The sequence below is a fragment of the Cnephaeus nilssonii genome, assembly GCF_951640355.1.
Source record: "Cnephaeus nilssonii genome assembly, chromosome: 13".
Taxonomy (NCBI): domain Eukaryota; kingdom Metazoa; phylum Chordata; class Mammalia; order Chiroptera; family Vespertilionidae; genus Cnephaeus; species Cnephaeus nilssonii.
Window position 1 is genome coordinate 28,658,804 of NC_137084.1, and position 16,277 is coordinate 28,675,080.

Sequence of the window (16,277 nt, forward strand, 5' to 3'; positions counted from 1 at the left end):
CCTGGACCTTCTGGCCTAAGGTATAACATAAATCCTGAGTCTTTTCTGTCATATTCTAAACACTCTCTGGGCAAAGAATTGAGTTCCCTAAATGGGAGGAAACGTCAGTCTCTATTTCTGTATGTGTGTGTTAAAGCTTTTTTTTTTTTTTAATAATTTCTGCATCCATAGTATATGCACCAAGCACTCTACCTTATGCCCTTGTATTATTTCTGGGGAGATTTCACTGACCTGCAAAGCTCCTGAGCACTGGGCACAATGAACAGAGAGAGAGAGAGAGACCCACAAGCCTCTTTGATATTATTTTCTTTACCGAACTTTGCTGTCTTTGCACAGCTTTTATGAACTGTACACTATTTTGTACACACGTATTGTATGGGTATTTTATACCAAGGTTATTGTGAGTGACTCTAAAGGACTGACTAGATTTCCTTCTCTCTTTTTTTGCAATGGTTTTTAAACTCTAAAAAGGTAGCTGTTTAATTGCATAACTTATAAAGAAATATTTTGTATTTTTACCATGTACAGATTTTTATATATGTATATATGTATCAAATGAACAAATGCCAAATAAAAAGTAGAATGCATCCAAGGCACAAATGATATCATTAATTCACAGAGTGTTAGAGCTGAAATGAACGAAGCGTCTAGTCTGAGTGCTGCAGGGATTTACAGAAGGTAGGCTGATACTCAAGAGGGGAAGGCACATGTCTGAAGCCACCCAGCTGCTTAGTGGCCAAGCTGGAACAGGAACCCATCTCAGACTCCCAGGCCAGCGCCTTCTCTGCTTCCCTGTCCCACAAAATAAGCATATTTGCTATGGTTACAAGTAAAGAAGCTCCAGTAGAGTACCAACAAGTCGAGTCTGCAATATTCCTTCTCCTCTTCTCTAAGGACTGAAATGATGGACTAAGAGAAACCAATGAAAGTTTAAGTGGTTTAAGTTTGTAGTGGTTTTCCCTTTTCTCCTTGAAAGCATAGTTCCTAGTCCCCAAAGAAACTCATAGCTGGTCTTGACTTTTGTGCATGAACTGATTTTATTAGGAATGCCACCCACAGGCATGACCTGGGAGTCCAGATTCAGACTCCGGCCCCCTCCAAGTGAAACTGAAGTTCTTTAAGAGAGTAAACAGCCGAGAGAGTTAAGAACATCAGGTTAGAACTCTGGCCTGGGCTTTTGCGTCCTTTGAGAGATTGGTCCCTGTTGCATCAGCCACACAGACCCACTTTCTTTATTATCATAATCCACATCCCAATAGTCAGAACACATGTTAAGCTTAAATTTCAGTAGTCTGTATTACATTTGAAGTGTGACTATATTCTTTTCACAATGAACTCTCTTTCCAAGTAACACAAGGCGCCTCCTCCATGCTGAGGTTCTCATATCCTCCCCTGCTGAGCCTGTTCCTGTTTTCCTTATTATTTATGATCATGGGAATTTGAAAAAGAAAACTTTATTGTCATAATTTTTTAAATTCAAGAAACCTTCCACACTTCTCCTTCCATAGGAAAGTGCTGAGCATGGTGTCCTGCACAGGGTCGGCCTATGCCCTTTCAGACAGGAAACTTTCTGCTCTGAGTCACTCAGGGTATTTCTCCTTCACTCTGCTGTTGCTCTCAGACAACCAGAGATGGGATCCTGGCCAGAAGTGGCCCACGGTCTCTTCCCTGCCAGCTCAAGCCTGCAATTTTAGTTATAGTCAAAACCATCTTCAGGCATGAGCTGGATTAATGTCTGCATCTGGAGGCACACCGAGTTCATTGCAGCATTATCCACAATAACCAAGAGGTACTCATAATCATGTCACTCACTATTTACGGTAGCTTCCTCAACCCAGATGTCCATCGAAGGATGAATGGATAAAAAAAATGTGGTATACACACACAATGGAATATTATTCAGCCTTAAAAAAGGAAAGAAATCCTATCACATGTTCAACATGTGAGAACCTTGAGGACATTATGCTAAGTGAAACAAGCTACTAATAAAAAGGCAAATACTATCCGATTCCACGTATATGAGGTATCTAACATAGTCAAACTCATAGAAACAAAAAGAATTGTGGTTGCAATGCAGGGGTGGGGTGAGAAATAGGGAGTTGTTGTTCAATGGGTACAGAGTTGCAGCTTTACAAGATGAAAAAGGTCTAGAGATCTGTTATACAACAATGTGAATCTAGTTAGCACTGCTGAACTGCAACTTAAAAATGACTAAGATGGTAAATTTTATGTTATGAGTTTTTTAAATCTCAGTTCTAACAAATAAAAAAGTAAAGTGGAAAAATAACTCACATGTTAGAAGAGAGAAAATTCAGCAGTGGTCAAAATTATGACATGTAAGTGAAAAAATTTGAGGTAGCAATATTATCGTAAGACAAGGTAGAATTCAAAGCAATAAACATTATATTAGTATAGTGTAAATAAAGCTTTTCCTATAGTAATAAAAGTTAAAACCCAGCAAGGGAAAACAATACTCTGGAAAATTTAAAATTATATGCTACTCCCTGTGTTCATAAAGCTTTACTTAAGAACCACAAATGCTGAATGTTTGTCTCACGTTAGTGTCTCAGCTGAGCATCACAAGGGTGAGAACCATGTCCATTTTGCATACTGTTTTCCTAGTGTCGTGCATTGTCCCTAACACATAGTAGGTGTTTGATATGTGTTGAGTGAATAAATAAATTAAATTAAAAGGAGGGACAGAGATACTCTAGAGTCTAAACCATGGGTCTGGAAGTTATAAATCCTTCAAATGAGTTGAAGGATGACTTAGGCCCATGAGAGAAAGAAAGAGAGAAAGAGAAAAAGACACTCAAATACCTCTCTCCTCAGATCCAGACCCATATAGTCAACAGTCTTTGGATATGTTGGGTGTCCCAAGAACTTGTTAAAGTCCACATGTCTAGAACCAAGTGCCATGTCTTCTAGTTGCAACATTCCATTTAAACAAAACAACAAAAATGAAACCTCCACAGAAAACAAAAAACAAACAAACAACCCACTTTTGTCCCTAACTCCATGAATGCCTTCATTTCTCTTGCTCAAAAATTAGACACCCAAGTGTCATCCCTGTCTCTTCCCTCTCCTTCCCACTCCATACAAGGAATCAACCACTGAGGCCTGTCCCTGTATGTACATCCTTAGACTTCCTGGTTTTCTTCCCATTCTCATTGGCACTACCTAAAAGAAAAGCTATTCTTTTTCTTTAGAGGAATGTACTATGTGCTGGATCCAATAATTAGCATTTCATATACATTATCTCCTTTCATCCACACTTATGACTATTTTCAACCCCATTTACAGATTCAGAGATCTTCCTGGTTATGTCCTCTCCCCAGTACTAGATCATCTGAGAAGGCTTTGTGGAGACATTTGCTCAAAACCTTGAAGGATGATGTGATTTTTATGGGGTAAGAAGCGGAAAGCATACACCATATCATTTCAAGGAACACCCAGAAAGAGCAGAGGGAAGAAGGTATCTGGGCCCAGCTGGCGTGGCTCAGTGGTTGAAGTGTCAACCTATGAACCAGGAGGTCACGGTTCCGATTCCAGGTCAGGGCACATGCTTGAGTTGTGGACTCGATCCCCAGTAGGGGGTGTGCAGGAGGCAGCCAATCAATGATTCTCTTTCATCATTGAGGTTTCTATCTCTCTTGCCTTCTCCCTTCCTCTCTGAAATCAATAAAAATATATTTAAAAAAGAAGAATATATCTGGAATGTGGTTGTAGACAGTGATGGTGTAAGAAAATGTTTTTACTTAGAGGCAATAAGTTAAAACAAGCAGCTACTAAGCAAAACATTTCCAAAATGCTTCTTTTTCCCTTTTTTCAAATATAAAAAAATAACAGAAATGGCTCCGGAGTCCTAGTGTGCTGGGCATAGTGCTGCAGCTTTCATTTGCTCTGCACCTAATTTTACTGTAACCCTGCATGGAAGGCTCAGTATAAGCCTTTGACACAATGGGAAACAGGCTGAGTAACTCTCCCCCAATTTCCAGAAGGCAGAGAGTCTAGCACATTCTCTTCCCACTAAGGGCAGGGGCACCATAGAACCCAAATCTCCATCCCTTCCCACACCCCACTACTAACTTCAGACTCCACAGGGGGTCCTCTTGGTAAATAGTTACTCCCTCTGGTAAAAGGTGTCTTTAGCTGAATTTGGAAAGACAGTATTAATTAACCCTTTGCACTCCCTTGCTTTTTTTCTCGATTCCTTTATTATAATGCTAACCGTGTCGAGTCACACTCGACATCCGAGTGCAAAGGGTTAACTATAAAAATGGTTGTCCTGGCCAAGACCTACCTAAGTCTAAAACTTTACACTCTCCAAAAAGACAAAATATTTCCTTGATTTTGAGTTGATGGTTTTACTTTAAAATAAGTTAAAAAAGACTTTTTGATGCTGATGCAAAACAAGCCCAATTAAGTGCAACATGGGATTCCAGACAAGATTCTGGAGCAGAAAAAGACCATTAGGTAAAAGCAGTAGCAATCTGAATAAAGTGTTGACTTCAGTTAATAATTACATATTATAATCATGTATTAAGATTGGTTTATTGATTGTGACAAATGTACCATGACGTAAGGTGTTAACATTGAAGAAGGTGAGTGATGAGCATATAAGGAACTCCCTGTACTATCTTTGTAGCTTTTCTGTAAATCCAAAATTATCCCAAAATAAAACGTTTATTTTTTAAAACCCCAAACATGTTTGTATAGTTAGCTGTATGTGTTTCTATGTGTTACTAGGGAGAAAACACAACCACATTCTTTATAGTTTAAATGACAAAAATACTATAGAGTAAGGTGTTGATTAAAAGGAAAAGGAAAATTTAAATTCATTCTTTGGTAATCTGAAGCAATGAAAATGTGCACGTCACCCTCTGCCCCAGCTTGGTGGGGCTGATGATTCTATTATTTACCCAGCTCATCCCTAACCCCCCACCTCCCACCATCAGGGGTAAATTCTTCTTGGCACAAACATCTTGTTTTAGGCCCATGTTTAGACTGGGATTAAAATAGGATTATTTACACCACATAGGCACCCCAATGGGAAAGGACAGGCCACCTCTACACGATACTAAACTTTTCTGTAAATACCTCTCCCAGCATTCACTAATAAACTAAGCAAAGCAGATCAAGGGGTGAGAGAGCTGTGTTTTGGTTGTTATTAGCAAAAAGTTTCATGTCAGCAAGCAGCTGCCACTAAACTCCTCATTCTCAAGCCAAAAGGACTGATTTACTGGGACTGATGATGCAAGCAGTGCTAACCTAAGGTTTGTATTCTAAGAAAACTCTCCTTTTAAAGCTGTAGTTATGGGGGAAATAACCAGGACTGAACAGTTACTAGTTATTGACAAGGCCTTGAACAGACTAGTTTACAGAGGCCTAGTTTATGTATACATATTTGAGGAAATAGGTTCTCACACAATGTTCTCACATTAGTTTTCTTTGCCTTATATGCACCCCTATGTTTATGCAGGGTTATTTACAATAGCTAAGATCTGGAAACAGCCCAAGAGCCCATCAGAAGATGAGTAGATAAAAAAGCTATGGTACATTAACACAATGGAATGCTATGCAGCTATAAAAAGAAGGCTCTCTTTCCCTTTGAGACAGCATCGAGGGACTTGGAGAATATTATGCTAAGTGAAATAAGCCAGTTAGAGAAAGAAATATCGCATGATCTCACTTATATGTGGAATCTAATGAACAAAATCAACTGACCAACAAACTAGGTCCAGAGGCATGGATGCATGGAACAGACTGACAGATTTCAGGTGGCAAAGGGAGAGGGGATGGGAAGAGATGAACCAAATAACTTGTATACATATATGCAGAGCTCATGGACACAGACAATAGTGTGGTGAAGGCCTGGGGTGGGACAAGGGCTGGGTGTAGAGGGGCAAAGGCGGGGGTGAAAATGGAGGATATCTGTAATACTGTCAACAATAAAATACATATATTTTTTTTTTAAGAAAAGAAGGAGAAGCAGCTTCCATTGGTTTAGCGCCCCCAGACCCTGCCCTCAGGTTTACAGCTTTATCTCAGCAGGAGGTTCCTCCCTCAGACAGAATCTGCCTGGTGCTGCTCCCAAAGGCTTGTCACAGCAACCTAGACTTAGGCCAATGCCTTTATTATCTCATTTAACTGCAAGTCCCCAGGGAGGATGGGCTCTCAGAAGGATGAGTCAGTGGCCGGACAACCTCGAGCAAATCTGGTTCTATCTCTGCTCTGCTCCCCTCGGGTTACTTCATCCTAAGGCTGATCTCAAGATGACAGCACCAGGTCCAGGTCACCTCCAGACATGACAATAGTCAGAGGAAGAGGCATCGGATCTGCTCTGAGAATCTCTCTTAAGAGATAAGAAACTTTCCAGTAAGACCTCCCTTCTGCAAAGGCTCCTGCAAGTAGCATATGTTTAAAGACCTAACACCTAGGAAACAGACTGGGTTTAACTTTAGACCATATACTCCACCCTGGAGTGGGGAGGAGGGGATGGTGTCCGCCTCCTTGAGTCACATCACCCAGTGGGGGAAGGGCAGATACCTGGTGCAATATCAGGGTTCGGTTAGGAAGAAGCGGATGATAGATGCTGAGAGGGACAGAGCATTTACTACAGGTGTATATTGGCAAGTTCATTTTACAAATGAGCAAACTGAGGCTCAGGGAATAACTGCCTACCTAGGTGCACGGCTTGCAAATAGTGGAACTGGGATTTGAGCCCAATTTGTACAGCTCCAAAGCCTGTGGGCCTCTTTACTTCCGTAGTTACCCAGGAAAGGAAGCCAGGACACCCGGTTCTTGTTCTGGCAGCACCATTAGCTCAGGGTGTGTTCTGGGACCATTTCTCTCCCCTCCCTGAGCCCCACTTCCCTATTCTAAGTGTAATAATGCTCTAAGTGCAGAGCCCAGGTGGACCACCCATGAAATTAAGGATGTGAGCACCTGGGCAGCTGCAGGTCCAGGGTGGGGTGCAGTGAATTGGGCAGGCCCTGGGTTCAAGCCCTTAGTCTGTCCCTGATTAGTGAGACTGACAAGTCCCTTAACTAGTCATTCTGTAGAGAGCGGATGAGGATGCCAATGGCACATGCTTGTTATGTGGATCACAGAAATCCACAGAGGCAAATTACTTGGCTTAGGAAGATGCCTGGAACACATCGATTCCTTTTCCTGTTTCTTTATAGGGAATTCAGTTTCATCCTCCAAGCATGGAGCAGAGGGGAAAATACCACACTCAATTTTTAAAAAATATTTTACCTAAATTAGGGGGGGAAGGAGAGAGAGAGAGAGAGAGAGAGAGAGAGAGAGAGAGAGAGAGAGAGAGAGAGAGAGAGAGAGAGAGGGAATTTTGAAAGGCAAAGCCCATGGATTGGCATTGAATGGCATTGCTTGGGCTTTGCTACCCCCTCGTGGCCACTCTGAGGTATAATGGGCCTGTAATTGCAGCCTGGATTGCAGGAGCTGGGAGACGTGCATTCTAGTTCTCCAGGGCTAAGGGGGAGGCTACCGTCTGTGTCCCATGTGCTTCCTGGGCTAGTGGGATAGCTGCATTGAGGAGCCACAAGACCAATGCCTTCAATAGACAGACGGGAAAACTATGGTCCCGAGAGCAGGTGGGACTTCTCTGAGGGAGGTAACCCAGGTCTCCAGACCCCAAAGCCCTGCTTGAAGCAATCCAACTTTGTGAGTGTGAGGGAAGCTCCAGTGACCATCTGGACTCACCTGCCCATCAGGGTGGGCATCCCTCTGCAGCGCCTGTGTCAGGTGGTCCTCCAGCCTTAGCTTGGGGCCCAGACAACTTTCCTCTGCATCCTCCTCTTTTGGACCCAGTTCCTTCCTCTGAGGGTCCCCAGCCCAGCCTCTGACACTGCAGGGCTACAGGAGTGAGAGCTGGAGGACCAGGAAGATGGAGGAAGTGCTTCATGACATCGACACTCTGGGTGCAACACCTCCCTGAATCCTGTAAGACAGATGGGTTAGCCCGGGTTAGTGTGTGCTTTTCAAAAATCTCATTGTGAAGTACAACACTCACAGGTACAAAATTTAAGGTGGACTCACTCTAGGAGGGGAGCCCTAGGTGCCTCATCCTTGTGACAACTCTGAGTGAGGGAGCAAAGTGTGACCCTTAACTGCCGCCGTGGGCCCTCGGGGCTCCATCCCATTGGGGAATCTCTAGGAGCCTATAGAACGTGCCTCCCACTGGTCTCACAGGAGGCTGGGAAAGCAGGGCACTGTCCCTCACTCCTGTGTCTTATTGGCTGCAGGTTGTCCCTGGGGCACTAACTCCCCTGTGAACGTGGATTGAACAAGCGTCTGTGGCACTGGAGGAAGGACTCAGGCAGAGAGAGAGAGAGAGAGAGATGGAGGTTGTCAGCGCCAGCTGTCCACTGCAGGCTCAGGTGAAGTCAGGGCCTGGACTGAGGCATCAGCAGTGTCTGTGGCAGTCCCTGCTTTGCGATGCATTTGGCTCATTGAGCCCTGCCTGTTATCGATGCTCCAAGGTGGTGGCGGCTGGTCACAATCTCAAAAAAAAAAAAAAAAAAAAAAAGACTTAGAATGGGAGGGTTAGTGTCCAATGCTACAGCTGGTCCTGGGGCTATGATCACTCTTCAGCACCTTCTTTCTCTATCTTTTTTTTTTTAAATTTCTTTATTGATTAAGGTATCACATATTTGTCCTCATGCCCCCCATTCCCATCCCACCCCCCTCCCCACACATGCCCCCACCCCCCTGTTGTTCCCAACCGCTGGTTAGGCGCATATGCTTGCACACAAGTCCTTTGGTTGATCTCTCCCCTTTACCCCCACCCTCCCCTACCCTCCCTCTTAGGCCCGACAGTCTGATCCGTGCCTCCTTGTTTCTGGGTCTGTTCTTGTTCATCAGTCTATGTTGTTCATTATTTCCACTAGGTGAGTGAGATCATGTGCTATTAGAAATACACTTATAAGAACCGAAAATGAGACAAGCAATAATGGTTATGGTGACAGGAAATGAATCAGTCTGTAGTGAGTTTCTTTCTGGGCCAATAGTTCTTTTGAGACCCGATTACAATGTCCAACAGTTCCTTATGTGTACATGTCAGCACTGACATTACAGTTCTGGATGGTGGAGAAATGGTGGTAATGCAGGTCCGACTCTCTCTGGTTTGGTCCTGGGCAACCTGCAGTGATGCACAGCTGCTAACTGCTAGTATGGGAAGACCACATCAGCGTCTTCCATCTCTGGACTGCTTCTCTTCTGTCTTCATGGCTAGCACCTCCTTTCTCAGTCCCCATTCTGGGTTGCCCTACCCCTCAGCCGGCACTTCATAGGCTTGGATGACCCATACCTTCACTTCTGAGGGGTCTCAGCAACTGTTTCCCTGGGCCTTGTGGGTCTGTGGTGGCTGCAGATACTCATACACAGTCGTTGCCAGGCATGGAAACAGCAAGAGGTATCCTCAGAGCTCTCCGAGTTCCAGGCATGCTCCTTTCTGCTCACAAGCTGCAGCCCTCACTCCTCAGCATAATCAGGGTCAGTTACCTGTCACTCTGAGTCTAACAGTCCCAGGTGATCAGGGAGCAGGGGTAGTTTTAAACTCAGTGGCAGACGAGTAGAAGGGATCCTCTTCCCATCTCCACCCATCTGCCCCCACACATCAGGGACAAGCACCTCTAATTTTAGAGCATGAAGTTGATGGGAAACAAGAAATCCCCCAGGTGGGTTGCTGGAGGGGACCACTCCTCCTTCCACTTCCCAAACGCATGCACCCTAGCTACCCAAGCTGGTGCCCTAACCAAGCCTTTAAGAGGGCAGTTCAACCTCCAGCTTTATAGCAGGAACCACTAGTGGGATTCCACTGCCATGTGTCCTGTGTCAAGTTCCCTTCTCCATGAAGTAGGGTATTTGCTCAGAGACGTTATTCATAATTCCGTGTAAGAGAACAAACATGCGTTAGGATTATTTGGAAATGTTTATTCTATTCTATTTTCTTGAACTATTTGTCAGTTCTCTCAACAATTCCACACTGTCTTAATGGCCTTTATAGCAAGTCTCCCTTCTGGTGGAAAGATATCTCTATTCTTGATGGGCTGAGCTTCACTCTTTGTATTTCAATACACATCTTAAATCATCCTGTCCATTCCATAAAAACTATGTTGGGCTTTTGAGTGGGATTGCATCAAATCTATAGTCCATTTTGAAGGAACTGACATCTTTCCATCGAGTCTTCTAATCCATAAACATACCCATTTCTTTGGGTTCTCTTTAATTTCTCCCAATAATGTTTTATAGATTTCTGTGTAGAGCTCTTGCACATCTTACATTGCATTTATTCCTAGGTATTGGATATTTTTGATGCTCTTAAATTGGAACTTTTTAATTTTTTAAACTTTTGGCTGCATATAGATGTTCAACTGATTTTTGTGTACTGCTTTTATATCCAGCAAATTTATCCAATTTATTCTTTTTAATTCTTTTGGATTACCTAAGTACATGTGAAGAAAGACAGTCTGATTGCTTCCTTTCTGATCCTCATGACTTTTTTCTCTTGCTTCTTTGCACCTTTTGGGTCTCTACATGACAGTGACGTTATGTGATGAGAGGAGGCATCCTTACCTGTTTCCTAATCTGAAAGAAAAAATATTCAACATTTTACCATTAAATATTATGTTTAATACTAGAGGCCTGGTGCATGAAAATTCATGCACTGGAGAGGGGGTCCCCTCAGCCCAGCCCTGGGCAGCTGGGAAGCTGCTGTCTGAGGCTTGCCTGTGCCTTGGGCTGGCCCTGGGCGGCTGGGGGGCAGAGGGAACTGGGGGACTCCAGAGGCAGGCACGCAGAGTGGCCAGGCCCACCTGGGGGCGGGCCTGGCCTTGGGGTGTGCCTGCCGCCCCAGTGGGGCTGAGGGGACTGGGCGCCGCCATCTTGTGGCTGTGGGCACCGCCATCTTTAAGGGTGGGAGAGTCAATTAGCATATCACCTCCTTATTGGCCGTGGGCGCCGTCATCTTTGCGATGGTGTGAGGGTCAATTAGCATATTCCCTCTTTATTAGATAGGATAGTTCTTGCTTTTAAATGTTCCTTGTAAATATTTAAGACATGTTGATTGCAGCCTGTGAGACCCAGCTAGGACACGCTGGACTCCCAATCCACACAGATTGAGAAAATGTTTGTTGCCTTTAGGCTGCTAAGTTTCTGGGGGAACTAGTTACTAGTACACAACAAATGTGGAAGGGATGTGTAATCCTCCCCTCAACATCCCACCTACAGTGATCACCGTGTGGCAGAAAGGGCATGGGTTTCAGAATCAGGTAGACTGAGAAGTCCACTCCTACCATATGAGCTATTTAATATTAGTCGTCTCAGTTTTCTCCTGGAAAATGGAGATAACATCCCCTCCTAGAGGTGATGTGATTCTGTGTGATAGGGTGAAATTCTCAGTACAGTGTCTGGCACACAATAGGTCTCTATATGCACAGTTCCCTTCTTTTACAGAAGTCCCATCATGCCCTTTACATACAGCGAACATATTTCATAGATGCCATCAGAATATATTGTGTAGCAATGGTGTAGACCTGCTATGGAAAATCTTAGAAATTCAGGACATCTTGTTGCCGAAACATTGCACAAGCTCCCCTTCATTGTTTTGACAGGCATTAAAACAGCCTGTGCTGACCATCTGGATTCTTTCTCTCCCCCTGGTTGGGCCACTGCTGTGCATTACGATGAGTTAGATATCACACGTCATTAGCAGTTGAGCCAGCTGTGTAGGATCCATTTCACTGGGAACCCACAGGCCTCACTTCGAACCAAGCCTTGCCAATTCTTGTTGCTGCTGTTAGAAGTAAATGCTAAGATGTAAAGTAATCTCCCACTGCCTACACTTTCTCTTCAATGGATGTCAACACCAACATGGAACCAGGCCCCCAGACTAGAAGCTGCCCAGTGAGGTGGGATTTGGGTTGGAACTCCAAACCTCACCTCTTCCCTTATAGAACAAGTTGTTTTCTCTGAGCCTGTTTTCTTTTCTCCTGTAAAATAGGAGTAAGAATATTTACCTCCCCAGGGTCATTTTGCAGATTATATTGGGGGATTTGGGAAGCATTTGGCAATTAGTAGGTACTCAATACATTTTTTAAAAGTCTTTCTTGTGCCAAGGGGTCAAAGAGTGGGCTAGTGGGATACTGACACTGCTTGCTAGTATGGTCTAGGGCTCAGAGCACGGACATCGCATGGAAGCTTGAGTCTCGGGCCCACCCTGGACATGCTCACTCAGGATCTGCATTTCTACAAGATCCCCATGAGTAGCAGTAACTCAGATGAGAAACTGAGAGGATGTAGGATGTTGATGACATCGTGGCAAAGGTGGGTCTGCAAATGTTGTGGGCTCTCCCTGTGTTTGCTGCATCTGAATAAGAAGGACTTCCTCTTGGCATGAAACTGAACTCCCAGGAGGACTTGCTCTAGCACAGAAAAGCCAAACCACTAATCTGAATAAATAAGCATCAATTTTATTGAATCATGAATAATTTAAGACTGGTACAATCATCAGCTTTATTCTCCATGACGTGGGGCATGATCTCCAGCAGATCACTGGAAAATCCAAAAACCTCATGACAAATGAAAATTAAATAGGGAGAGAGGGAGGGGAGGAGGAAGGGAGGGAGGGTGGAAACATACCGTACACAAAATACTCAATTCCTAGTTTTCTCTTTAAAAATGGCTAGAAAAAATTCATCAAAATGCAGCACTTTAATCGATTATTTACAATTTCTATGTTACAATGAAAAAATGTACATCTTATAGAACATATTTCATAAACTGCTCCACTGGAAAACAACTAGATCAATACAGCAAACCTCCCGTTGAATACCCACAACGTTGGATTATTTTTCTTCCTTTTGAAGTAGATTCGCCACAATCTAATTTGAATACACAGAATTCTGAAGTTTAGAGCATCAACAATTAAATAAAAAATGTTCCCAAGATACAAGGAAGGTGTAGGCAAATCCCGTTCCTGGTCCCACCCCTACCCCACCCCCAACCTTAAAGGAAAAGGCATTCCCATCTCATTTATGGCCTGTATAGTAAGTCTTGGCAGTTTGGGAAGAAACTTTTGGCTTCCATTGGTAACTCAACATAAATGTTGCATAGAATTTCATACATTTCAAAATTAGCCTAACTGTAGAAAAAGGCAAAATGGAAGCATTTTGGACAGAGCCCTAAATGAGCACAAAGTCACTTTGTCAAAGGTGAGTGACACGAATAAAGTAAAATATGACCAAGAGGAGAAATGTGCATATCAGACAACCCTGCTTCCCGAAGCTCTAGGAAGGTCACTGAGTTGTGAATCACACAAGGGCTACACTACTTGGAATCACTTTCACTAGTCAGGCAGAACCAGGGACAGAGGTCTCGGTTCTGAGCCTGGACCCAGTGGGAGGGAAGTCTGTGGGAGAGGGGAGAAGAAAAGAGGTGTCGTTGAGAGAGGGAGAGGGAAAGGGAGAGGGAGAGGGAGAGGGAGAGGGAGAGGGAGAGGGAGGGAGAGGGAAGGAGAGAGAGAGAGGGAGAGAGAGAGAGAGAGAGAGCGCGCGCTTCAAACAATATTGGTAGGTGTCTACTCACAAGGTGACTGGGAAAACTGTCCATGAGGAACAGTCAATTTTACCTCCTCCCAAATTCACAGTATGAGCGTAAGGTCATCACTGGGAGATACATTGAGAAGGACCACTCTTCAGGTTGACCAGAAGGCTCAGGGTTTGGCCTGTGGTCACAGGCTAACTATATGGTTTAAGGGTTTTATGAAAAACAGAACAGAACAAGACACACTCACACACCCAGATGACTGATGAAGGCTTAGCAGATGAGAGTCCGAGTTTACTGAGATTAAAACTGGGACAGTGTTGAGAGGTTTTTCCATGCACCAGTTAGTGGGAAAAATTCCCCTTTTCCTTTCGAGGAGGGAGAAAATGGTTATCCAATGCAGTGTGAGCAGTGTCAGGTCAAGCTCTTGTGGTAAAATGAAAACACATAGAGATGGACCTTCAGAAATAGAAATCTAAAGATGGAATAAAAACCCTGATCATTAACAGAGATGCCCCCACTGGGGTGGAATATTGATTCTCCTTATAAAACAGAAACAAACAACTGAAAGGTTTACCACACTCTGTAAGGAAGATACCAGTATGTCGAAGACATGTAGTAGCACGGCATGTAACCAGCAACATCACATAGACCTGGAGGAACTTCTGCCTATGTGTTAGCTGGAGACTGTTAAGAACCTAAAAAATGGATCTTTTTTTTTCTTTTTTCTTTTCTTTTTCCCATAGTCACACACCCATACAAACGAAGTCTTTTGGATGAGATAAAAGTCACAGCAACGTGAGTTCTCCTACTTAGTGGATGACTTTTTAGCCCTGTTTGCTCTGATGGGGAAAATAAAAATACGGACCCCAGGCAGGCACGACACTCATCCATGAACATGGTTAGTACAAAACCAGTAAGGCATCGCTTTGGGAAGGTCAGCACCGAAGAGGTCAGGCAAGGCGTGTCCAACGGAGGCTGGGGCTGGGGCTTTCAGGAGGGAGTGGCCGCCGCCCCCCAGTTGAGTTGCATCACGTTGGTTCTGAGAAAAGTGCAAGTCTTTCGAGAGGTGACCTCACCACCCACCTGAGGTTGGGGCTGGCACGCTGGAGGTGTCGACGTGCATTTCGAAGCCTCGAGGACGAGAAGGAAAGGCAAGGGAGGTCCCGGCTCCCCCACGTGCTGAGGATCGGGTCCCGGTCCACTCCACAGGACGTGGTGACCCAGGCCCCAGCGGGAGGTGAGTGTGTGGAATTGTGAGGATGGACAACTGAAAACCAAGACTCAACTCCTGCGGTTCTCACTTTCACCAAAGGATTGATTCTGACCATGAGTGGGAAGTGGGGGGTGGGGGGTGGGGCGGGAGGGAGGGGGAAGGATACAAATCTTCAAAATCAAAGAGTCAGAAAGGGAGAAACTCAACCTCATTCTCAAAGGGGACATCAGTTCTCCAAAGGAGACCAATTCTCACGGACACAGTGTTTGCAGAAAAGAAACCTGATTCATTTCTAAGGTGACAGACGCATGCTGTCTGCCCTGGCAGGTCCGCTCGGGCACATTCTCACTCCTGCACGCACACTCGTGGGCTCACCGGAGGTGACGGGGGAAGGTGTGGCTGGACTGGAACAGGCCAAATACCTCTCGGGGAAGGAGAGCACCATTTAGAAAACAGAACAGAGAGCACGAGGTGTTTTCTCCTAAGGTTTCCCTGTGCATGGCTCTGACGTTTGTTGTGTGACCAAAGCAAGTGCCTAGTTAGCACCAGTTCTCTATGGCCGGTTGGGTGAGTTGGCATGGACATGAGGGTGCTGGCGGCCAGACCCACTTGGCAGGGTCTGAGTGAGGGGAAGCCGTGCTGTCTTGAGTTTCAAGATTTGCTCCAGTCTCTCTGTCTCTGGGCAGCTCGTGGCAGGATGCTGTTTGGTTTCAGAGCTTCAAGTGGGGTCTCCATGTTTAACCCTTTTTGTTTCAACGGTGATGATCCTTTCCCGAGAAGTATCTTCATTGACTTGGGGAGGTCACAGCAACAAGGCAAGAACAATGATTTAAATGAAACCGAAGATAGTGCAGTTCTCACTGTGGAAGGACGGAGTCCCAGGGCGCTGGCCCGGGAGGACCGGGGGCTTGGTGTCCCTGCAGCGCTCATGCTGCGGCCGGACTGGCTCAGGAGGGCATCTTCAGGATGGTGCAGAGGAAAGAGGCGCCGTGGGGCGAGGCGAGGAGGCGGTGGGCAGGCTCCATGGCCGGGCCCTGTCACAGAGTCGACTCCAGGGACGAGTCCAGGATGTCGTCGTGATGGCTGTTGCTGTTGGAGTCGCTGTCGTAGCTCTGGGGGCTGGAGTAGTTGGCTGCCTCCTGCAGCCTCATCAGCATGTTCATCTGAAAAAGGCAGAGAGCATGAGTGGCTTTCTGGCCAGTCCGCAGCCCGCCCGCCCGCCCTGGCCTCCTGCAAGCTCACGCCTGCTCCGCCAGACTCACCTGGGGACTGCAGTCCACACGGGCTCTGGGCCAGGCTTCCAGGATTCAAATCCCGGCTGCACCACTTACTAGCTGCGTGACCATGGACAAGTACCTTAACCTCGTTGTGTCTCGGTTTCTTTATTGTTCAAATGTGAGTAATAATCATACCTGCCCTATAACGTTATGGTGTGGATTGAGTTAACATATGTAGAGCGCTGAGGACAAAATGGAAAGTCCCCCATAAATCTGAT

General features: G+C 45.1%; 1 protein-coding gene across 6 annotated transcripts in view; it reads right to left on the minus strand.

Moving 5' to 3' along the window:
• Positions 1-12,473: 12,473 nt before the first annotated feature.
• NAV2 (neuron navigator 2) overlaps positions 12,474-16,277 on the minus strand; it is a 370,532-nt gene continuing 366,728 nt past the window's right edge. For 5 of the 6 annotated variants that reach the window (XM_079786933.1, XM_079786930.1, XM_079786929.1 and 2 more), the window contains one exon: positions 12,474-15,945. In XM_079786933.1, the coding sequence (XP_079643059.1) occupies positions 15,820-15,945 (126 nt within the window). In that variant the 3' untranslated portion in view covers positions 12,474-15,819. The remainder of the gene's footprint in view (positions 15,946-16,277) is intronic. The other variant, XM_079786931.1, reaches the window with a different exon arrangement.